We start from the raw sequence: 25,982 nt of genomic DNA on the forward strand, positions 1-25,982 counted from the left end.
GCTCTTTGGGCAACTAATCTTTGACAAAGCAGGAAAAAACATCCAGTGGAAAAAAGACAGTCTCTTCAATAAATGGTGCTAGGAAAATTGGACAGCTATATGCAAAAGAATGAAACTTGACCACTCTCTCACACCATACACAAAGATAAACTCCAAATGGACGAAAGACCTCGATGTGAGACAGGAATCCATCAAAATCATAGAGAAGAACATAGGCTGTAACTTCTTTGACATCGGCCACAGCAACTTCTTTCATGATACATCTCCAAAGGCAAGAGAAACAAAAGAAGAAATGAACTTGTGGGACTTCATCAAGATAAAAATGTTCTGCACAGCAAAGGAAACAGTCATCAAAACAAAGAGGCAACCCATAGAATGGGAGAAGATATTTGCAAATGACACTACAGATACAAGGCTGGTATCCAAGATCTTTAAGGAACTTCTCAAATTCAATACACGAGAAACAAATACACAAATCAAAAAATCGACAGAAGATATGAGCAAATACTTTTCCAATGAAGACATACAAATGGCTAACAGACACATGAAAAAGTGTTCAAAATCATTAGCCATCGGGAAAATTCAAATCAAAACCACCTTGAGGTACCACCTTATGCCAGTTAGAATGGCAAAAATGGACAAGACAAGAAACTACAAATGTTGGAGAGGATGTGGAGAAAGGGGAACCTTCTTACACTGTTGTTGGGAATGCAGAACGATTACTCAACATTTGCAGCAACATGGACGGGACTGGAGGAGATTATGCTAAGTGAAATAAGTCAGGCAGAGAAAGAGAATTATCATATGGTTTCACTCATTTATGGAACATAAGAAATAGGAAGGAGATCGGTAGGAGAAGGAAGGGAAGAATGAAGAGGGGGTAAACAGAAGGGGGAATGAACCACAGAGACTATGGACTCCGGGAAACAAACTGAGGGCTTCAGAGGGGAGAGGGGTGGGAGATTGGGATAGGCCAGTGATGGGCATTAAGGAGAGCACGTATAGCATGGAGCACTGGGTGTTATATGCAAACAATGAATCATGGAACACTACGTCAAAAACTAATGATGTTATTATGGTGTCTAACATAACATAATAAAAAATTTTTTAAAAACCTGGAAAATGTGTGAAGTATAAAAAAAAAAAGAAATTACATATATTTGTAAAAAAGGAGCCAAATGGAAAATTGTCAAATCAAAAAGCATAATAACTAAGTGAAAAATTCACCGGAAGGACAAAATAACATATGTGAACTTTCAGAAGAAAGACCTGGGACTCTTGAAGACAATTCAAAACAAACTGTCCAATCTGAAGCACACAAAGAAGCAGGATGAAAACACCTCAAAGGGTTACCATTATGGGAAACAAAATGTGTATAAAGGGACTCCCAGAAGGAGAAGACAGAGAAAAAAGGCCAAACATATATATTTGAAGAAATAATGCCTGACAACTTCCCTAACAACAACAACAACAACAACAACAACAACAATAACAATAATAATCTACACATCCTGGAAGATCTTATGAATATTTGAAGATATCTATACATGGACATAAAGCTGAGGTGTTGAAAGGCAAGGACAAAAAACGCAATACAGGGCACTAAAAGGTAGTGGGATGACATATTCAAAACGCTGAAAGGAAAAAAAAAAGTGTCCACTAAGAATTATATATCCAACAAAACTATCCTTTAAGAAAGAAAGTAATGGTTCTCAGGCAACTGGATAATCACATAAAAAAGAATGAATGTGGACTCCCACATCGTACCACATAACAAAAATTAAGTAAAAATGGATCAAAGACATAAATGTAAGAGACAATATATAATACTGTTAGAAAATATGAAACTTTTATGCATCAACAAAATGAAGGAAAACACATTCAATGGGAGAACATTTTTGCAAATCATATATTTGATAAGGCATTTGTATCTAGAATAAAGAACTATTATAACTTAATAACTAAAAGATAACCCAATTAAAAAATAAAGAAAGGATTTACATAACTATTTCTCCAAAAAAGATATATAAATATTAAATACATATATGAAAAGATGCTCAGCATCATTAGTCATTAGGAAAATGCAAATTAAAATCACAAGGTACCATTTCAAATCCTATAGGATAGTGTAATAAACACATAGAAAAAAAAAAAGTGGGGGTAGATGTGGAGAAATTTAAACCCCCATACATTACTTGGGGGAATGTTAAATGGTGTAGTCACTGTGAAAACAATTTTATAATTCCTTAAAGAAACATAGAATTACTATATGACTAACAAAATCATTCCTAGGTATATACCTAATATAATTGAAAACATATGTTGACACAAAGAATTGTATATGAATATTTGTGAAGTATTATTTATAATAGCCAAAAAGTAGAAATAACTATATACCCATCAACTGATGAATAAACAAAAGTGGTATATCCATATGATGGAATATCATTCAACCACAAAAAGGAATAATGTACAGTTACATGCTCCTCTATGAATGAACCTTGGAAATATCCTGAATGAAATGAGATGGACACAAAAGGCCACTTATTTTAAGAAATAAATGAAATGTTGAAAACAGGCAAATACAATAGAGACAGAAAGTAGATTAGTAGTTTCCAGGGGACTGTATAAAGGGGATAATTGGGAGTGACTACTAAAAAGTACAAGATTTCCTTTCAGGGTGAAGGAAATGCTCTGGAATTAGTGGTAATGTTCACTTTGTGAATATACTAGAACCCATGGAATATACACTTTAACTTGGTGAATGTTATATTATATGAATCTTAAATTTCAAAAGGTAGAACTCTATTTTTTTAAAAGAAGCCAAAAATGAAGGAAAAAATAAAGATTTCCACAGATAACAAAGACTGAGAGAATCTGTGGCTATCAGACGTTCCTTATAAGAAAACAAAAGAAGTCCTTCAGGCTGAAAGGAGAGGACACGAGAAGTAATCTGAATGTACACAAAGAAACAAAGTATGTATGTATGGTAATTATCTTCCCTTAACTAATTTAGCCAAGTACATAAAACACTAACTATTAAACTGTATTGTTGGGAGAAGAGTCCAAGATGGCAGAGGAGTAGGAGAACTTAAGTTTTGTCTGGTCCTAGGAATTCAGCTAGATAGGTACCAAGTCATTCAGAACACCTGTGAACTCAACCAGAGATCTAAGAAGAGAATTGCTGTAATTATACAAATAGAAAAGTGACACTTTCTGCAAGAATGACAAGATGGAAAAACTCACCTCAAAAAAGAGAACAAGAGGCAGTACTGATTGCCAGAGACCTAATCAGTACAGACATAAGTAAGATGTCAGAACTAGAGTTCAGAATAACGATTATAAAGATACTAGCCAGGCTTGAAAAAAAGCATAAAAGACACTAGAGAATCCCTTCCTAGAGAAATAAAAGAACTAAAATCTAATCAAGTTGAAATAAAAAAGGCTCTTAATGAGATGCAATAAAAAATGGAGGCTCTAACTGCTAGGATAAATAAGGCAGAAGAGAGAATTAGTGATACAGAAGACAAAATGATGGAGAGTAAAGAAGCTGAGAAAAAGAGAGATAAACAACTATTGGATCACGAGGGTAGAATTCGAGAGATAAGTGATACCAAAAAGCGAAGCAGTATTAGAATAATTGGGATCCTAGAAGAAGATGAAAGAGAGAGGGGGCGGCAGAAGGTATACTGGAACAAATTATAGTTGAGAACTTCCCTAATTTGGGAAGGAAACAGACATTCAAGTCCAGGAGGCACAGAGAACCCCCCTCTAAATCAACAAAAATCAACATATAATAGTGAAGCTTGCAAAACTCAGAGACAAAGAAAAAATCCTGAAAGCAGCTCAGGACAAGAGGTCCGTAACCTGCAATGGTAGAGCACTGGGTGTTACACGCCCCTAATGAATCATTGAACACTACGTCAAAAACTAATGATGTACTATACAGTGGCTAACTAAACATAATAAAAAATAATAAAATAATTCCAAATAAATTAAAATTTTATTAAAAAAAAAAAACCTACAAGGGTAGAAACATTAGACCGGCAGCAGACTATCCACAGAGACCTGGAAGGCCAGAAAGGACTGGCATGATATATTCAGTGTGCTAAATGAGAAAAATATGCAGCCAAGAATACTTTATCCAACAAGGCTATTATTCAAAATAGGAGATAAAAAGCTTCCAGGACAAACAGAAACGAAAAGAATCTGTGATCACTAAACCAGCCCTGCAAGAAATACAAAAGGGGATCCTTTAGGGGGGTGGGGGAATGGGATAGGCTGGTGATGGGTAGTAAGGAGGGCATGTATTGCATGGTGCACTGGGTGTTATATACAACTAATGAATCATCGAGCCTTACATTGGAAACCGGGGATGTACTGTATGGTGACTAACATAATATAATAAAAAATCAAAAAAAAAAAAAAGGGGGGGGATCCTTTAAGTAAAGAAAGAGCCCCGAAGTAACACGGACCAGAAAGAACAGAGACAACATACAGAAACAGTGACTTTACAGGTAATACAATGGCACTAAATTCATATCTTTCAATAGTTACTCTGAATGTAAATGGGCTGAATGCCCCCAATCAAAAGACACAGGGTATCAAACTGGATAAAAAGGCAAGACCCATCAATATGCTGTCTGCAGGAGATTCGTTTTAGACCCAAAGACACTCCCAGATTGAAAGTGAGGGGGTGGAAAACCATTTATCATGCTAATAGACATCAAAAGAAAGCTGGGGAAGCAATCCTCATATCAGACAAATTAGAGTTTAAACCAAAGACTGCTTAATAAGAGATGAGGAAGGACACTATATCATAATTAAAGGGTCTATCCAACAAGAAGATCTAACAATTATAAATATTTATGCCCCTAACATGGGAGCAGCCAATTATATAAGCCAATTAATAACAAAATTAAAGAAATACAATAATAGTAGGGGACTTAAACACCCCACTTACTGCAACGGATAGATCATCTGAGCAGAAGATTAATAAGGAAACAAGGGCTTTGAATGACACACTGGATCAGATGGACTTCACAAATACATTCAGAGCATTCCATCCTAAAGCAACAGAATACACATTCTTCTCCAGTGCACATGGAACATTCTCCAGAACAGACCACATACTAGGTCACAAATCAGGTCTCAACTGCTACTGAAAGACTGAGGTCATTCCCTGCATATTTTCAGACCACAATGCTTTGAAACTTCAACTCAATCACAAGAGGAAATTTGGAAAGAACTCAAATATGTGGAGGTTAAAGCATTCTACTAAAGAATGAATGGGTCAACCAGGAAATTAAAGAATTTAAAAAATTCATGGAAACAAATGAAAATGAAAACACAACTGTTCAAAACCTTTGGGATGCAGCAAAGGCGGTCCTGAGAGGGAAGTATATAGCAATACAAGCTTTTCTCAAAAAACAAGAAAGCTCTCAAATACACAACCTAATCCTATTCCTAAAGGAGCTGGAGAAAGGACAGCAAATAAAGCCTAAGCCCAGCAGAAGAAGAGAGTAAAGATTAGAGCAGAAATCAGTGAAACAGAAACCAAAAGAACAGAACAGATTAATGAAACTAGGAGCTGGTTCTTTGAAAGAATTAATAAGACTGATAAACCCCTGGCCAGACTTATCAAAATGAAAAGAGAAAGGACCCAAATAAATAAAATCATGAATGAAAGAGGAGAGATCACAACCAACACCAAAGAAACACAAACACTTAGAAGAACATATTATGAGCAACTGTATACCAACAAAACAGACAATCTGGAAGAAATGGATGCATTCCTAGAAATGTATGAACTACCAAAACTGAAACAGGAAGAAACAGAAAACCTAAACAAACACATAATCAGCAAGGAAACTGAAGTAGTAATCAAAAGCTCCCAGTAAACAAGAGCCCAGGGCCAGATGGCTTCCTAGGGGAATCCTACGAAACATTTAAAGAAAAATTAATACCTATTCCTCTGAAGCTATATTAAAAACAGAAATGGAAGGAAAACTTCCAAACTCTTTCTATGAGGCCAACATTACCTTGATCCCAAAACCAGACAAAGACCCCACCAAAAAGGAGAATTATAAACAAATATCCCTGATGAACATGGATGCCAAAATACTCAACAAGATCCTAGCCAATAGGATCCAACAGAACATTAAAAGGATTATTCACCACGACCAAGTGGGATTTATTCCTGGGCTGCAAGCGTGGTTCAACATCTGCAAATCAATCAGTGTGATACACTACATTAATAAAAGAAAGGACGAGAACCATATGATCCTCTCAAGAGATGCAGAAAAAAACGTTTGACAAAATACTTTCTTGATTAAAACTCTTCACAGTGTAGGGATAGAGGGAACGCACCTCAAGACCATAAAAGCCATATATGAAAAGCCCACAGCAAATATCATTCTCAGTGCAGAAAAACTGAAAGCTTTTCTCCTAAGGACAGGAACAGGACAGGATGTCCACTATCACCAGTGTTGTTCAACATAGTATTAGAAGTCCTAGCCTCAACAATCAGACAACAAAAAGAAATAAAAGGCATCCGAATCGACAAAGAAGTTGTCAAACTCTCACTCTTCGCAGATGACAAGCTCTCACTCTACTGCTTTATGTGGAAAACCCAAAAAACTCCACCCCAAAATTGCAAGAACTGATATAGGAATTCAGCAAAGTGGCAGGATATAAAATCAATGCACAGAAATCAGGTGTATTTCTATACACTAAAAATGAAACAGAAGAAAGAGAAATTAAGGAGTCAGTCCCATTTACGATTGCACCTAAAACCGTAAGATACCTAGGAATAAACCTAACCAAAGAGGCAAAGGATCTGTACTCAGAAACTATAGAACACTCATGAAAGAAACTGAGGAAGACACAAAGAAATGGAAAAACATTCCACACTCATGGACTGAAGAACAAATATCGCTAAATGTAGGTAGCATAGGTTATCTAGAGCAAACTATACATTCAATGCTATCCCTATCAAAATACCATCCACTTTTTCACAGAGCTGGACAAATAATCCTAAAATTTGTACGGAACCAAAAAAGACCCCAAATAGCCAAAGGAATGTTGAAAAAGAAAACCAAAGCTGCTGGCATCACAATTCTAGACTTCAAGATATTTGCAAATGTCTTATCAGATAAAGGGCTAGTAGTATCCAAAATCTATAAAGAACTTATCAAACTCAACACACAAAGAACAACTAATCCAATCAAGAAATGGGCAGAAGACATGAATAGACATTTTTCCAAAGAAGACATACAAATGGCCAACAGACACATGAAAAAAATGCTCCACATCACTCGGCATCAGGGAAATACAAAATTGAAACCATTATGATACCATCTCATACCGGTCAGAATGGCTAAAATTAACAAGTCAGGAAATGACAGATGTTGGCAAAGATGCAGAGAAAGGGAAACTCTCCTACACTGTTGGTGGGAATGCAACTGGTACAGTCACTGTGGAAAAAAAGTATGGAGGTTCCTCAGAAAGTTGAAAATAGAGCTACCCTATGACCCAGCAACTGCACTACTAGGTATTTATCCCGAAGATACAAATGTAGTGATTCCAAGGGACACCTGCACCCCAATGTTTACAGCAGCAATGTCCACAATAGCCAAACTATGGAAAGAGCCCAAATGTCCATCAACTGATGAATGGACAAAGAAACTGTGGTATACATATACATTGGAATACTACTCAGCTATCAAAAAAATGCAATCTTGCCATTTGCAATGACGTGGATGGAACTAGAGGGTGTTATGCTAAGTGAAATAAGTCAATCAGAGAAAGACAATTATCATATGATTACACTCGTATGTGGAATTTAAGAAACAAAACAGAGGATCATAGGGGAAGGGATGGAAAAATAAAACAAGATGAAATCAGAGAGGGAGACAAACCATAAGAGACTCTTAATCATAGGAAACAGAGTTGCTGGAGGAGAGGTGAGTGGGAAGATGATGTAACTGGGTGATGGGCAATTAAGGAGAGCACGTGCTATAATGAACACTGTGTATTTTATGAGACTGATGGATCACTGAATTCTACCTCTGAAATAATATACTACATGTTAATTAATTGAATTTAAGATTTAAAAATATAATAAAAAAATAAACTGTATTATTGGGGTTAAAACATATGAAAGCCTATATTGATGACAACAATAATACAAAGGAAAGATAAGGAAATCAATATATTTTCTGTTAATACTGATAGATGTCTAATAGCTGATATAGCAGTAACAGATGGATTCTGGAAATACAGTTGACCCTTGAATAATGCAGTGGTTAGTGGCACTGAACCCTGTGCAGTCAAAAATCCGTGAATAAATCTGACTCCCTAAAAATTTAACTATTAATAAGCTACTGTTGCCCAGAGCCTTAGCAATAATATAGTCAATTAATATATACTGTATTCTTATAATAAAGTAAGCTAGAGAAAATAAAATGTTTTTAAGAAAATTATTCAGGAGAGAAAATACATTTATAGTACTGTACTGTATTTACTGAAAAAAACCTGTATGTAAGTGGACCTATGTAGTTCAAACCTTTAGTACCCTCAAGGGTCAATGTACTTAGGATTACGAACAAATATCTTCCACAATTTTATAACCCCATTTTTCACAACAAAATAATTTTTAATTCATTCAAATACCTATACATACATATTTACTCTGGCTGTTAAGTCTTCTTCAGGAAGGTCTAATTTATCCTCCTCCATATTGCTAACTTTTACTTGTTTCACTACTTCCAAAAGCAATGAATCACTGGAAGGCTGTGAATGTTGTACACCTGTTTAAATAAATACAAAATATCTATTAAACACAGTAAAAAAATAATCTTATTACAGTCCTTCTGTCATTTCTGTCAAATACATAATAATAATAATAATAATAGTAATAATAATAATGTGTATTTTAAGTAAAGGAGAATGGTAGGGGAATTGGGTGAAGGAAGTCAAAAGGTATAAACTTCCAGCTGTAAGATAATTAAGTATTGGGGATGTAATGTGCATGATGACTAGTCAACAATGCTATATGGCATATCTGAAAGTTGTTAAGAGAGTAGATTCTAAAAGTTCTCATCATAAGGGAAAAAAAAAATTTGTAACTATATGATGTGATGGATGTTAACTGTACATCGCTGTAATCATTTTTCAATATGTGCATATCTCAAGTCATTACGCTCTACACCTTACACAGTATTTTATGTCAATTATTTCTTAATAAAACTGGAAAAAAACTAAGAAGGACTTGAAGTTTTCTAAGATAAAAAAGCAATTTACAGGGCCTCTGGGTGACTCAGTTGGTTATGATGCATATCTGACTTGGTTTCAGCTCAGGTGGGGTTGTGGGATTAAGCACTGTGTGGGGCTCTGTGCTTGGGATTCTCTCTCTGCTCATCACACCCTCACCCCCGCTCATGTGCACTCTCTCAAATAAATGTTTAAAAAAAAAAAAAGCAATTTACTACAGAAAAGTTTTTATACATGATTTAGAGTAATCTAGCTTGTTTGTGATCTTAAAAACTATTACATATCTAATAAAAGGAATAAATGTTTAAAAATGTTATCTATTTTAATGATGGTATTATTTATATTTCAAAATGGGCCAAGTAATCTCTTTAATTCTAAAGCATGCCAGTAAGTCACAGAAAGAATTATTCTCACTGTGTGGATTTAATAGAACTATTTTTACTTTGTTATTTGTACCAAGGAAATATTAAGAAAGACGATAACAAATTATCTTTAATTGGAAGAGAATACATAATCTAAGAGCTGAAGTTTTTTTTTTTTTCTGGAGCACAGGAAATTTAATAAGTAATTCTGGATAAATGTAATGCATTTTATAAACTATACAGTTTGTAAGAGGGCAGGGCTAGTGTAATGGGAAGAACAAAGGCTGTGAAGTGGTAAACTTAAATTCAAATTCTGTTCTGCCATTTATTAACTAGGTGACCCCTCTGAATTTGTTTTCTTAACTGTGAAATGGAAATACATCACATCACAGTATGTATAAAATAAATGACAGCTATCATTATTATACATTCACTTCTCAATTACCTGAGTGACATAAGAACAGTAATAAAAATAACTGCATAATTTATAGGTAGGACTGGGAAAAATTTATATATCTTTCAGTTGTGGGAAATAAAAATAATTCATACTAAATAACAAAACATTATACGGGTGTCTGGGTGACTAATTCGGTTAAGTGTCCAACTCTTGGTTTCAGCTCAGATCATGATCTCAGGGTTGTGAGATCAAGCCCTGCATCAGGCTCTGTGCTGGGTGTGAAGCCTAGTTAAGATTCGCTCTCTTCCTCTGCCCCTCACCCCTCCCTCTCTAATAAGAAAGAAGAAAACAAAAACACCCTAAATAATAAAACATTATAAAGATGACAAATCCTCCCTTAGTTTCTCAAATGGTACCATTGCTCAGACATAAAAAATGAATCAACATAATGTACAGTTGCATTTTCTAAGTAAATCTCCTTTGGTCACACCTTTGTCTCTACCTAGGAAGTATTGTGTCATACTTTTCCTAGAACAAGTAACTATTTTTACTGAACATGTTTCTTCATGTGGTCTAATTTATTTCATATGGCAAAATTTACTGTTAAACATTTAATTAAACAAAGCAAATGAGAATATGCAATGAAAACTGAAAATAAGGAATCTAGACAATCTGAGAGAAATAGAAAACAGACTTTATGTAGATAAATGACACTACTCCATTAAGAGTGTAAGTTAAAAATTTGATGAGATAGGTGTCGTGAATAAGGGGCACCTGGGTGGCTCAGTCGGTTAAGCATCTGCCTTCAGCTCAGGTCATGGAGCCCCAGGGCAAACCCCCTGCTCAGTGGGGAGACTGCTCCTCCCTCTCCCTTTGCTGCTCTCCCCTGCTCGTGCACTCTCTCTCTCTCTCAAATAAATAAATAAAATCTTTTTTTTTTTTTTTAAAAGAAAGATTGGTGAATAAAATGAAGATGGGAACACGTCAGGCAAAGAGGCCAGCTGGGAAACTACTGTTAAAGTTTGGGAAAGGGTAGCACCAAGCTAAGCCATGGCAAAAGCAAAGGGAATGAAAATAAGGAAAAACATTCAAAAGATATGTAAGGGAGAATTAACAGGACATTGTACCTAAAAAGCTATTAGTGTAGGGGATTAGGAGGGATGAGGATAGACTCATGACTAACATTAATGATTCTGAGTAACTAACAGACGGAGAAAGTAAAAGTACAACCCAAGATATAAGAAAAGCAGAGTCTAGGGTGAGGAGTAGACAAATGAGAAAAGATAATGAATTAAGTTTCAGAAATTTTATATGGAGGCTTCTATGGAAGAGGTATCCCAACAGACAGTCATTTAGAAACCTTGGTGTAAAGTTCAAAAGGCAGGTAAGAATTAGAAATACAGATGAGAAAGCATCATTTCAAATATATATATGAAATGAAGTCATGAAATCACCACTTCACAGAAAGTGTAGGTAAAGGCAAAATGGCTAGGTATGGATCTGGGAACATGATCATTTAAAAGGTGACCAAGAAAAGAAGATAAAATTGGTAAGAAAACTAGGAGGTTAGGGGCGCCTGGGTGGTTCAGTCAGTTTGGCATTTGCTTTTGACTCTGGTCATGATCCCAGGGTGCTGGGATCGAGCCCCGCATCAGGCTCCCTGCTCAGCGGAGTCTGCTTCTTGCTCTGTCCCTCACCCCACTTGTGCTCTCTCTCCTTCTCACTCTCAAATAAATAAAAATCTTTAAAAAGAAAACTAGGAAGTTAAGCACCAGTGCTAGAAGAAAATATATACTTAAAGAGAAGGATTACTACCAAAGTTCACAGACAATAGAAACAGTGTAAGGACTAAAAATAAGTGGTTGTAAATACTCAAGAAAGAGTATTTCTAATGAAGAACTATGGACAAAAAAATTTCTCCAAAACAAAAACAAAAACAAAAACACATACCCCCCAAAAAACAAAAACAAACAAAAAAAAACCCAAAAATTTTTTTCTCTAAAACCAAATATTTTTAATGATATATTTAAGAATATACTTTATTTCTAGTTATTTAAATTCCATAATTTATAAGTGGTTGTATTCCAAAAGATACTTCACAAATCACTTGTTTAATTCACAATAAATTTCCCATCACAAATGTTACAGATAATGGTTAAGTTTGCAGTTTAGCCCACAATGTAAAAACTATTCTGTACAACTGCAATGGGATGCTTACAAAGCAGTATTGGAGTATGTGAAACAAAACAAAATAAAAAAATATTTTAAAAATACCATGAATTCTGGCAGCTGGTGAAAATACTTATAGACAAAAATAAGGAGTTGGTAGAACATTTTACACTTAATTCTGAAGTATACTTCAGGGAACTTTAAAGAGCTTTAGAGATTGATGACACTGGTTTTGTACTATTTACAATTTCACTTTAAAACGTATGAATCTTTGTTTCTTCTGTACTACCTCATTGTCACTATTATACTTGGGGTATATCTGAAAGCCAGGTAAGGAGAAAAACTGAGAAATGAAAAAAAAAAGAAAGAACACAAGGTTTCCTGGACTTAATTAAAACCAAGAAGAAGGGACATAAAATTAAATCTGTGTACCTGTATAAAAGGGTGAGGAGAGGAAGAGGAACAGGAAATTTCCTGGGGGGGATTTCTTGGCAAAAAAGAGAAAAAATAGGGGACACTATTCTTTAAGTATTACTAGATTCAAGTCATTCACCAAAGATATTTGCTGAGTGATAAGCATAATCAAATTTTAAGGAGTAGAGAAAGTAAAATTGTCTCAAGATACATACAGGGAGAACAAACTATTTGCAAGAGACTTCCTGTATAAGATACTCTAAAAGTTTCTTTCATGGGCAGGGCCATTATTTTGTATTAAGGGAAATGAGTTACTGTGTCTGATTTATTTTAGGATTTAAGACTGTAAATGGCAGGCATCACAGATAGCACTCTTGATTAATTTATAGCATCAACTGCATTGGCCAATATATCAAGGCAACTTTAAAAAAATTAAAAAACTGGTACTTGAATTTCATGTAAAACTTAGTCATTGAACACAAGGTGGCTATAATGATAAAGCAATTTAGTATACACATGACCAATGACTCAACAGTAAATATTTTGGGTATTTTACAGACCTGTCTTCAAAAAGGGAGATACAAACTCAGATGGTTAGAAAGGCAGGGTTTCCTAAAGAGTTGCAGAGACTCTTTAAAATCTGTTTCGAAATACTGCTAAGCTATATGTCTTTGCACTTTTCTCTAGAAAAAGGCATTGGCCCATCTAAGATACTAAAGGTCTAAAAAGAACAGGTTATAAAACACAGATCTAAAGATTGCTAAGAATTCTAAATATATCTAACATTAGCCTCCCTCATGGTAAGCAGAAGATTAAAGGAAAAGAACCATTGTTTCAATGTACCATAATGGATACAAGAGACAGTGCATTGCACATAAATACAGTATAATTTTATGATTGTAAATTATGTTTTTCTTTGAAAAAATAAAATTAAATGATATAGGAAGTCATCTTAGATTTAGGCCCAAGGTAACAGAATTTAACATATACAACCATTTAAATATCAACTAATTTCTGTACAACAAAGCTTTGTAAATAGTATCTATTTTGAAAACAAAATAATTATAAAATGTTACCCTTTCTTCATGAGTTAGCAATTTTGAAACAATTAATAAAAACAATAACCAACCCACCAATACCCTCACTATCTTCAACAAATAATTAAACAGGCATCGGAACTCACCTAGATTATCTCTCAAAGCACTAGCGTCTTCATGAGTTTTGAAGTTATAATTTGGCACCAATTTAAGTCTCATGCGGGAAAAATTTTCTACATTAGCTAGTTTCCAGTGAATTGGATTTTGTTTCCTATGAATATTCGTAAGTAAACAAGTAAAATTACTTAGCTTGAATTTAAAAAGATTGGTTGATTGAAACAGAGTAAGAAAGTAACAGGAATTTTACATTTGTTTAGCACCATTTTATAAAAACATTCACATTCATTATCTCATTTGACCCAAACAACCCTGAAAGAAAACCAGTGTGGATACGCATAGCTGCAGTTCATACATGCAGAACCCAAGACAGGCTAAATTATTTGCCTGAGATGCCAAGTTGTTTACAGGTATCAGAAATAAGAATTGAACATAAATCTTCACACTTAAAGCTTAATATCTTTAACTCTTAAACTGTTCAATGGAAGTTCTTAACTAGCTATACAATGAATCTGTTCTAATATAGTGTTCAAAATAAAATAATTTTACTACAAATAAAGAGAATATAATTGATCTAAATATAAGAGATGAAACTCTTTGAAGGAAAGACAGGAGTAAATCTTTGTGACCTTGGATTTGGGAAAGGTTTCTTAGATATTACATCAAAAATATAAACAACAAAAGAAAAAAAGAGATAAATTGGGCTTTGAATTTAAAAAAATTTTGTATACCAAAGGCTACTATCAAGAAAGTGAAAAGACAACTTACATATTTACAAATCATATATCTGATAAGGGTCTATTACTGAGAAAAAGAAGTCTTGAAACTCAACCACAAAATTCAAACAATCCAATTTAAAAATGGGCAAAAAACCTGAAGAGACATTTCTTCAAAAAAGATACACGAATGTCCAACAAGTACATGAAAAGATACTCAATGTCATTGATCATTAGGAAATACAAATCAAAATCATAAGATACCACTTCACATCCACTAGGACAGTCATAATTAAAAAATTAGAAAAATTTTATAAATACTGATAAGGTTGTGGAGAAACTAGAACCCGCAAACAATGCTGATGGGAATGTTAAATGATGCAGTTGCTGTGGAAAACTGGCAATTCCTCAGTAAGTTAGACATTGGATTATCACAGGATCTAGCAATTTTGCTTGTAGGTATATACTTAAAAGAATTAAAAACCAGATGTTGAGGGATGCCTGGGTGGCTCAGTCAGTTAAGCATCTGCCTTTGGCTCAGGTCATGATCCCCAAGACCTGGCCCCGCATTAGGCTCCCTGTTCAACAGGGAGCCTGCTTCTCCCTCTGCCCCTCACCCCACTCATGCTTTCTCTCCTAAATAAAATCTTTAAAAAAAAAGAATTAAAAAAACACATTAAAACAAACACTTGCTGACAAATGTTCATAGCAGTACTATTTACAATAGCCATAAGGAAAACAACCCAAATGTCTATCATCTGATGAATGAATAGACAAATGTGGTATATCTACACAATGGAATATTATGAGGCCATTAAAAAAGAAGTACTGATACATGCTACAATATAATGAAAACATAATGCTAAGTGAAAGGGGTAAGGCCACATATTGTATGACTCCATTTATATAAAATATCAAGAACAGGCAAATTCATAGAGACAGAAAGTGGATTGGTGGTTGCCAGGGGCTGGGTAAAGGAATAGAGAGTGATTGCCTAATGGGTACAGGGTTTCTTTTTGCAGTAATGAAAATGTTCTGAAGCTGGACAGTGGTAATGATTGCACATTATGAATGTACTTAATGTCACTAAATTGTATATTTTTAAATGGCTAAAATGGTAAAGTTTATATTATGCATATTTTACCACAATAAAAGGGGTATAATATATATATTATATATTACATTATTTTAATATATATATATAAATATATATATAATTCAGTAAAACACATGTGAGACTTAGGATCAAGTAAATAAACTGTAAAATACTGAAACATATAACATCATTAACTCTAACTCAAAGAGGCAGTATCAGGAAGACAGATTCAAGACATTTTAAATTCTACATCACAGGGTAAAAGGAAGGGAAATAACTCCATGGTGAAAAACATATACAAAGCTCTAAACATCCCAGACCTGTAATTCACAAAAAGACAAACTAATTAAAAGCCATTTTTTATAAGTTGAATGTTAAAATATTGGATTGGAGGGGTCACTGGCTCAAAAAGTTCTAGGCGGGAGTTCTAAAGAAGAAAGGGTATTTAATAAATAATATCTTCCTACCTTTCAGCCCAAGGTCCCCTTTCAGATGTAAGATAGAGCTGTACTGCCTTCCAGCGTCTCAGAGTGATTAACTGTTGACTGCTAAGTTGTTTAAGTGTATTATTATACCTCAAGTTCTCTTGGCGTGCTTTTCTACTAAATGGTTCCACAAAAAACTCCTGAAACAGCAATAAATAATAGCACTGAATCATATATTAAATAATTTTAAAAATTTAACCCAATAAAATCATGCACTAGAGGAAAGAGGCTGGTAATCAACAGTATTTTCTTGTTCCATTAGAATAACTTCTTCAATGAAGCATATGATTCTAACTATAATCTATCCGTATTTTGTAAAACTTGAACTTCAAAAATATAATGTACCTCAATAGAGGATTTTGAAACTCAGAATTATTAACCTCATACAGTCAAATAAAATGATCTTCCTTTGGGATGCTTTGGTTTTTAAGGCAATGGAATGAGACTCATGCTTAAATAAAGTAGATAGAAGAGTAACCACATCCATACTACTACTGGGGACCTGAAAGGCAATGCCAAAGACAAAAGAAAACTACAGGGGCAAATCTCTCACAACGAAAAATTTCATCATTTGGACTGCTGCTCTTTTAATAACATCCTAGTTATCAGCAAATAAATTCACATACTTATTCCAGTTTTCAAGATAAAATAGACCCTGATAATAGGTTCTATCAGATATAACTCTAAGCCCTAAAATTAAAGTTTTTCAGTTTTCAAAAAGACAAGTGGTAAGACTGACTTATCTGACTCACACTGATATTCATCTATCAGGATATAAACTAATGGCATTAATTTGTTTCCAAAAATCAATACCAAATTACACTGAAAACAATTAAAGACATGGATTTAAAAGACATCTTTTAGAGAGGCAGTACAGCAGAGCGTGGTTAAGAATATAACTCTGGGGGCACCTGGAGGGCTCAATTGGTTAAGTGCCTGCCTTCGGTTCAGATCATGATCTTGATCTTGGGGTCCTGGCATCAGCCCCACATTGGGCTCAGCAGGGAGTCTGCATCTCCTTTTCCCTCTGCCCCTACCCCCAGCTTGTGTGTGCATGCTCTCTCTCTCTCTCAAATAAATACAGAAAATCGTAAAAAAAAAGAAAGAAAGAAAGAAAGAAAGAAAGAGAAAGAAAAAGAAAGAAAGAAAGAAAGAAAGAAAGAAAGAAAGAAAGAAAGAAAGAATGAATGAATATAACTCTGGAGTTAGGCCTCGGTACAAATCTTAGCTATTTAATTCTCTGACGCCCAGTATCCTCATCTCTAAGACAACATTGACAATAATTGTCATCAAAAAAGATTAAGATTTATAGTGCTTAATACAGTGCCAGAAAAGTAGTGAGCTCTCAGTAAAATGTAGCTGTTATTACTGTAATTGTTATTATAATTATTACTAGAACTTTGGGAAATCAATGATTTGGGGTTATCAAATATTTAACACAGATCATTGCTAAGAAAACTGAAGAAATCACGACAGCTCCACAATAATTAAACACCAATTTTGCGGTTGGTGAAGTTCAAGCAATAAGAATATTTTAGGGTTAGGTTTACCTAGAAAAGCTAAGGGTGAAGTTACAAAGAAAGTGTTGACTAGAATAGAAATTGACAGAACTTCTATGAGGGCAATATAATAGTTTTGTTTTTTAAAGATTTTATTTATTTGTCAGAGAGAGAGAGCATGAGAGTGTGAGCGAGCACAAGCAGGGGGCAGGCTCCCCACTGAGCAAGGAGGCGGATGTGGGACTCGACCCCAGGACCCTGGGATCATGACCTGAGCCAAAGGCAGATGCTTAACTGACTGAGTCACCCAGATGCCCCCACAGTACATTTCAAGAAAAGGAGTAGCAAATGAAAACTGCCATTTTGGTTTAACCAAATACATACATAAAAATCAGGAAAGATATATACGAAAATGTTAATACTGGTGGATTACAAAGGTTGCTTTTTATACCATTTTATGGAATAAATGTATTTTTATTTGGTCATCTTTGTTTCATCATGCTTGTTTTTAGATCCTGTACATATTTTGTTAGATTGATATCTGAGTATTTTGTTCTTTTTAGAATTATTGTAAACAGTGCTTTTTCAAAATTTCAGTTTCCAATTGTTCGTTGTTAGTATACAGAAATATGATTAAATTTTGTGTACTGATCTTGTGTCCTGCAGTGTTGCTAAACTCATTAATCGCAAGAGATTTTTGGTAAATTCATTAGGATTATCTATATAATCATATTATCTGCAAATAGTTTTATTTTTCTTCCCAAAGTAAATGACTTTTATTTCTTTTTCTATTTTTTTTTAAAGATCTATTTACTTGAGAGAAAGAAAGCATAATGCAAGCAGGGGGAGGGGCAAAGGGAGAGGGAGAGGAAAATCCAAGCAGACCCTGTGCTGAGCCTGACACAGGGCTCAATCCCATGACCCTGAGATCACGACCTGATTGGAAACCAAGACTCAGACACTCAATAGACTGAGCCACCTAGGCGCCCCTCTTTTTCTATTCTCAATGCATTTGCTAAGACTAGTGACTAGAGGACTAGTGAGAGTGGACATTCTCACCTAGTTCTCTTCTTACAAGAAAAGCTAAGACTAGTGACTAGGGGACTACAGAGAGTGGACATTCTCACCTAGTTCTCTTCTTACAAGAAAAGCACTCAATTTTCCATCTTTTTTCCCCAGTAAAGATTGATTGATTGACTGGAGAGAGAGCAAGAGCGCAGGGGGTGGGAGGAGCAGAAGGAGAGAATCTTAAGCAGACTCCATGCTGAGCCTGACGTGGGGCTTGATCCCATGACCCTGAAATCATGACCTGAGTGGAAATCAAGAGTCAGACACTTAACTGACTATACCACCCAGGCACCCCCAGTTTACCATCTTTAAATATGAAGCTGGTTGTAGGATTTTTGGAGAGATTCTATTTCTATTTCTAGTTTGCTGAAAACTTTGATCATAAAATGGATGTTGAATTTTGTCAAATGCTTTTTCTGCATCTATGAATATGATCATTTAGTTTCATTTTAATAAATATGAATTTGGTCCACTACCATTATATTGATTAATTATCAAATGTTGAAGCAATCTTGCATTCCCAGGATAAACTCCCTGGTGTAATGTGTTATTTTTTTTATATATTGCTGGACCTGGTTTGCATCTATGTTCCTAAGAAATATTATAATTTTCTTGTACTACTTTTGTGATTTTTAACCAGTATAATTAATATAAAGTGTTGTAAGAGTTTCACGTGTATTCTTGCACTATTTTTATATGGTTTCAATAATAGGATAACATTGCTTTCATATAATGAGTTGGGAAGTGATTTCACTTTTCTGTTTTCTGAAGAGATTATGAGGAATTGGTGTTATTTCCCCATTAAATGTTCATTAGAATTCACCAGTGAAACGACTTGGGCCTGGAGTTTTCCCTTTTGGAAGGTACTTATTTATTTATTTAAAGATTTTATTTATTTATTGGAGAGAGAAAGAGAAAGCATGAGTGGAGGCAGAATCAGAGAGAGAGGGACAAGCACACTACCCGTTGAGCAGGAAGCCCGATGTGGGGCTCAACCCAGGACCCTGGCATCATGACCTGAGCCGAAAGCAGACACTTAACTGACTGAGCCACCCAGGCACCCTGGAAGATTTTTAAACTATAAATTCAATTTCCTTAATAGATAAGACTATCCAGGTATCACTTTATTATTGAATTAGTTTTGGAAATTTATATTTGTCAAGAAATGGATCCATTTAAGTCATCTTATTTATATGAATAGATTGGTTTGTGGCAGTCTCTTATTACCATGTTGATGTCTATGGAGTCAGTGGTGATATCTCCGTCATTCCTGGTAATGGTAATTTTTCACTTTCTTTTTGTGCTTCGTCAATCTGGCTAGAAGTTTATCAATTTTACTGACATTCCAAAAAGATATATTTATTTATTTGAGAGTCTAGAGAGAAAGAGTGCAGGGGAGGGGCAGCGGGAGAGGGTGAGAGTCTCAAGTAGACTCCACGCTGAGCACGGAGCCCAACGCAGGGCTCAATCTTACAACCCCTGAGATCACAACCTGAGCTGAAACCAAGAATCAGATGCTTAACCAACTGTACCACCCAGACACACCAATTTTACTGACATTTTAAAGAACTAGATTTTAGTTTTATTTATTTTCTCTATTGTTTTCCTGCTTTCAATTTCACTGATTTCTGCTCTTATTTTTGTTAGGTTCTTATCTGGAAACTAGTTTAGCTTTTTTTCTCTAGTTTAAGGTAGAAACTTAAATTATTAGTTTGAGGTCTTTCTTCTTTTCTAAAGCAAGTATTTAGTGCTATAAATATTCTCTAACCACTGATATATACCCAGCCTCCTTAGAGATATGTACACTATCAGCTTAACAGACTTTTTATGTATCAACTATGCATAGAACATTTTGACATTAACTTTTTAATTGTTACTTTTTCTTTCAATTCTGAAATAATTTTAAGATTTTATTTATTTATGAGAGAGAGAGATCACAAGCAGGGGGGAGGGGCAGAGGGAGAAGCAGACTCCCCGCTGAACATGGAGTCTGATGCAGGACTTGATCCCAGGACCAGGGATCATGACTAGAGCTGAAGGCAGATGCTTAACCTACTGAGCCACCCAGGCGCCCTCAATTCTGAAATAATTTTCAAACAGCAGGAAAGACCATTTATTTTCAGAGTTCAGACTTGTTTTTACTCTTATTTGAATATTAAATGCTTGAAACCAACATAAAAAAAAAACTACATACTAAAAACTTTTAATAATTTTTACCTGAAATTTAAGCTTGCTTTCTCCTCCTTCCCGGTCTCGTTTATGCATATTCACCATTAAGGCTTCATAACAATTCTTCCAATAAAGTGCCATGTCCTCATGACCCTCATAAAATGTATGGGTTTCATACTGCTTCATGTAAGGCACGATCTTATAAATATATATACACACAGAAAATTTAACATAGACATCTATAAAAATGACAACTTAGAAAAATTTCACTCAAAATAGATAAAACTTACATATTTTTCGATGTAAACTTGCCATTCATTTGAACTGCAATATTCTTGAAAATCTTCAAAAAATGAAGAGCTACCATTGGTAAAAGGTAAAGAAGGCAGGTGCAAGTTCATGAAGAGAAGCTCATAGATTTTGGAAACCAGGGTACGGACCAGGGGAATCAGAAATGAGTAGATTTCAGTCTGTTCCTTGATTGACTGACTTAGAACATGTTCCAGCTTTCCTAAAATGTAACATGCTTCATCCTGATTTTCAATCACTTTGGTTTGAAGAAGGGTGTTTAGCTTAGCTGATGCCATTGCACAAACCTGAGAAAACAGAATAGGTGAGAAAGAACAAAATAAAGCAGATATTTAGCAAAAGTTTTCTAGCTCTTCCTGAAGTTTTTTTTTTTTAAATAAATTATAAAAGCAGAATATACAGAAAAGGTGTAGTGGAAAATTAATCACCCCAACATCCATTCCACTCCTTCTTTTTTTTTTTTTTTAAAGATTTTATTTATTTATGAGAGACAGCCAGCGAGAGAGAGAACACAGCAGGGGAGTGGGAGAGGAAGAAGCAGGCTCCCAGCGGAGGAGCCCGATGTGGGACTCGATCCTGGAATGCCGGGATCACGCCCTGAGCCGAAGGCAGACGCTTAACGACTGCGCCACCCAGGCGCCCCCATTCCACTCCTTCTTATAGTCTGTAAGGATAGGGGAATGATTCCATCTCTAGTTCCAACAATAGGTCCTAAAAGATATAAGAATATCCAACCACTTTCCACAGTGAGTGGTTCAGATAATTTATCTTTCAGTCAACTCATGTCGCTGCTTTTGTCAGAGGGATTCATTTGGGGATGGCCTTACCAGTTCAAGTTCAGGATTTTTACGTAATAACTGTCAAGAACTGTGAAAGGTCTCAGATTTTGCCTTACCTCCAACCTAACAAGTTAGCCTGCCACAGTTTCATAGATGGTGGCAGAAGATATGAGACTCCTGGTTCAGAGACCAAGACCTACAGCAGTCCCAACAGCCAGAATATCAGAATATCAGTGTTTTCCCTGGTTCCCTGAACTGCTACTCCCATGGTGAGAGATGAACAGGACTAGATGATGCATGCACACCCAGTGGCTGCAGTATAGGGGAGGAACCCCAAGCATAAGGAACCTAAATCTTCTATACCAGGGAGTAAGTTAGCCTGAACTTTGCCTTGGAGGAAGACACTACCTTTATTATACTGGACAGTAAACAAACCTGCCTTTTGCTCTGGAGACAGAATCTCTGTCTTCCAAAGTTGTTCACTATACCTGCATCCTCAAAAAGATAGTTCATAACAAAGACATCTAGTGTCTCTTTAAGATATGCAGAAACAAAAGAGATCCATGAAGAACAGTGACGGTAGGAAGAAGCACTCTTTTTTTTTTAAAGATTCTATTTACTCGAGAGAGAGAGAGAGCACAAGTTGGGGGCGGGCAGGGGCGAGGCAGAGGGAGAGGGAGAAGCAGATTCCCTGATGAGCAGGGGCTCCATTCTAGGACTCTGAGATCATGACCTGAGCCAAAAGCAGACACATTACCAACTGAACCACCCAGGTGCCCCAGAAGCACTCTCTATTGGATATAAGTGAGGAAGCACGTAGCACCAACTACTATTGGCAGGCATTTTGTGACAAGGGCAGCCAGCTTAAGACAAGCTGACACATGAGGGAAAGGAGTGCTGTGAAAACAGGAAATAAATGGAACTGAAGCCTTGATTAAAAATCATGCCTTAAATTGAACTACAGAATTTTCTATTATAAGAGCCAATATATCTCCTAAACTCAGTCAATTTGGGTTGATGCTTCTGTTATTTGGAATCAAAGCATTATGATACATAAAGGATAGGTACAAGGGAGACTGAGTTCTTGACAGAAATGTCACTACTCTTAAACTTCCCAAGGAAAATACATATACTAATAAGCCCCGGCAAAGGAATCCTCTATATTACTATTAAACATTGGCCTTAACCCCAACACGGGAAGGTTAAAAATTAGGTCATAAATGGGGCCTCTTTCTGTCAACGCTAGATCTAAGCCATAAAACAATGGTAGGGCAGATGATATAAATTATCTCCTTCTCACTTAACACTATATTTCAATGTTGGATCTTATTACTTCCAAAATGAAGAACAGCAAGAGAAAAGAGGAAAGTATCAGAATCTGGCATCACTTCATGATTGTATTTGTTTCAAACACTAGTCTGAGCTGTATGCACAGGTCTTTGCAGGCCAAGACAATAAAAGACCTTAGGCAGTCTTTTCACACAAGCCTTAAAGAGGCAAACAGCACTGGAGGAAACAATATCTAAGATGGCTCAAGACTTTAACTTTCCTACTTCTAACTTAAGCTTCTACTGTGAAACTTTTCTACTCTCCTCAGACTTTCCCCAATTCTTCACTTTAGTCTTTGTGACTACAACTTAATTCTAATAGAGACCAACAAATATAAGAAAAAAGGACATAAAATCTCATCATCCAGGAAATGCCAGTGCTAATACTTCTGGACTTTTTTGCTATGTGTGTGTGTGTGGTTTTTCAAGCCCCCTGATGCGGGGCTTGATCCCATAACGCCGGGATCACGCCCTGAGCCGAAGGCAGATGCTTAACGACTGAGTCACCCAGGCGCCCCTTTGCTACGTGTTTTTTAAAATACTGTTTACATGATGACTAACATAATAAAAAATTATTATTAAAAAATAAATAAAATAAAATACTGTTTACATAAAAAGTTGAATATCTAGTGGTCTGTTTTTAACTTAATATCATGGTATTAAATACACTATAAGCTTATGAATTTATTTAAAATTATATGAACAGACACTTTTCCAATGGAGACGTACAAATGGCTAACAGACACATGAAAAAAATGTTCGAAATCATTAGCCATCAGGGAAATTCAAATCAAAACCACATTGAGATACCACCTTACGCCAGTTAGAATGGCAAAAATGGACAAGACAAGAAACAACAATTGTTGGGAGAGGATGTGGAGAAAGGGGATCCCTCCCTCATTGTTGGTGGGAATGCAAGTTGGTACAGCCACTCTGGAAAATAGCATGGAGGTCCCTTAAAAAGTTAAAAATTGAGCTACCCTATGATCCAGCAATTGCACTACTGGGTATTTACCCCAAAGATACAGATGTAGTGAAGAGAAGGGCCATATGCACCCCAATGTTCATAGCAGCATTCCACAATAGCTAAAGGATGGAAGGAGCCAAGATGCCCTTCAGCAGATGACTGGATTAAGAAGATGTGGTCCAGGGGCGCCTGGGTGGCACAGCGGTTAGGCGTTTGCCTTCGGCTCAGGGCGTGATCCTGGCGTTGTGGGATCGAGCCCCACATCAGGCTCCTCTGCTATGAGCCTGCTTCTTCCTCTCCCACTCCCCCTGCTTGTGTTCCCTCTCTCGCTGGCTGTCTCTATCTCTGTCGAATAAATAAATAAAATCTTTAAAAAAAAAAAGAAGATGTGGTCCATATATACAATGAGTATATACAATTACTCAGCCATCAAAAAGAACGATTTCTCAACATCTGCTGCAACATGGACAGCACTGGAGGAGATAATGCTAAGTAAAATCAGTCAAGCAGAGAAAGACAATTATCATACGGTTTCACTCATTCATGGAAGGGGTGGGGGAATGGGATAGGCTGGTGATGGGTAGTAAGGAGGGCACGTATTGCATGGTGCACTGGGTGTTATACACAACTAATGAATCATGGAACTTTACATCAAAAATCAGGGATGTACTGTATGGGGACTAACATAATATAATAAAAAATATTATTATTTAAAAAATTATAAAGATACTTTTAATGAATACAGGATAATTTGACCACTGTCTTAATTTTGGATACACACACACTCTACATCCAGATATATATGACCCCCCCCCCCGATAAAGAGTACTGAATTAGGGTCACCTGAGAAATTACAAAAAATACCAATGCCCTAGTTTCTCCATTCTGATATAATTACTAAGGGTGATGCCCCTCAAAGGCATTTTTATAAAAGCTCCTCCTGGTGATTTCATATTCTCATCACTGGCAGAACTAAGACAACTGGGGACAAAATGGACACCACATGCTCACTAAATAAATCAACAACCACCTAGTCTTGCTTTAGAGACAAGCTAGGAAATGTTGACATTTATGTGACATCTCCTAATACTTACATGCTGGCAATTAACTAATAAGTATGAGCGAAACAAAAATTTGTAGCCAGATTGGCAAAGAAGCTCTACTATAACCCCTTTAAGGGAAGAATTTGCTTTCCCAGCCTTTTATGCTTTTATTCCCGAGAAAATAAAATTAAACAACTAGTTAGTAAAAAATGTTTTAGGTTACTAACTACTGGTAAACAAGATATCTATAGGTTCTGTACTCTATTAATTTATGTTTTGCCTTCAGGTTTTTTTAAATTTAAGTTCAATTTAATTAACACATACTGTATTATTAGTTTCAGAGGTAGAATTTAGTAATTCATTAGTTGCATACAACACCCAGTTCTCATCACTTCAAGTGCCTTCCTTATTGCCCATCACCCAATTACCCCATCCCCCACACACCTCCCCTCCAGAAACCCTCAGTGTGTTTCTTATAGTTAAGAGTCTTTTATGGTTTGCCTCCCTCTCTGTCATCATCTTACTTTATTTTTCCTTCCCTTCTCCTATGTTCATCTGTTTTGTTTCTTAAATTCCACATATGAGTGAAATCATATGGTATTTGTCTTTCTCTAACTGACGTATTTCGCTTAGCATAGTACCTTCTAGTTCCATCCACCCTGTAGCTAATGGCAAGACTTCATTCTATTTGATGGCTCAGTAATATTCCTCTGTGTGTGTGTGTGTGTGTGTGTGTGTGTATGTGTGTGTGTGT

The 25,982-nt window shown here is 35.7% G+C and overlaps 1 protein-coding gene across 1 annotated transcript in view; it reads right to left on the reverse strand.

Moving 5' to 3' along the window:
- Window positions 1–25,982, reverse strand: part of NBEAL1 (neurobeachin like 1) — a 186,347-nt gene that overhangs the window by 57,774 nt on the left and 102,591 nt on the right. Inside the window, exons 31-35 of the mRNA XM_040641841.1 lie at window positions 21,093–21,398; window positions 20,851–21,000; window positions 16,049–16,206; window positions 13,799–13,923; window positions 8,684–8,810 (exon numbers count right to left, since the gene is read on the reverse strand). Of these exons, the coding sequence (XP_040497775.1) occupies window positions 8,684–8,810; window positions 13,799–13,923; window positions 16,049–16,206; window positions 20,851–21,000; window positions 21,093–21,398 (866 nt within the window). The remainder of the gene's footprint in view (window positions 1–8,683; window positions 8,811–13,798; window positions 13,924–16,048; window positions 16,207–20,850; window positions 21,001–21,092; window positions 21,399–25,982) is intronic.

Source organism: Ursus maritimus, unplaced genomic scaffold, assembly GCF_017311325.1.
Source record: "Ursus maritimus isolate PB19 unplaced genomic scaffold, ASM1731132v1 scaffold_1, whole genome shotgun sequence".
Lineage (NCBI taxonomy): Eukaryota > Metazoa > Chordata > Mammalia > Carnivora > Ursidae > Ursus > Ursus maritimus.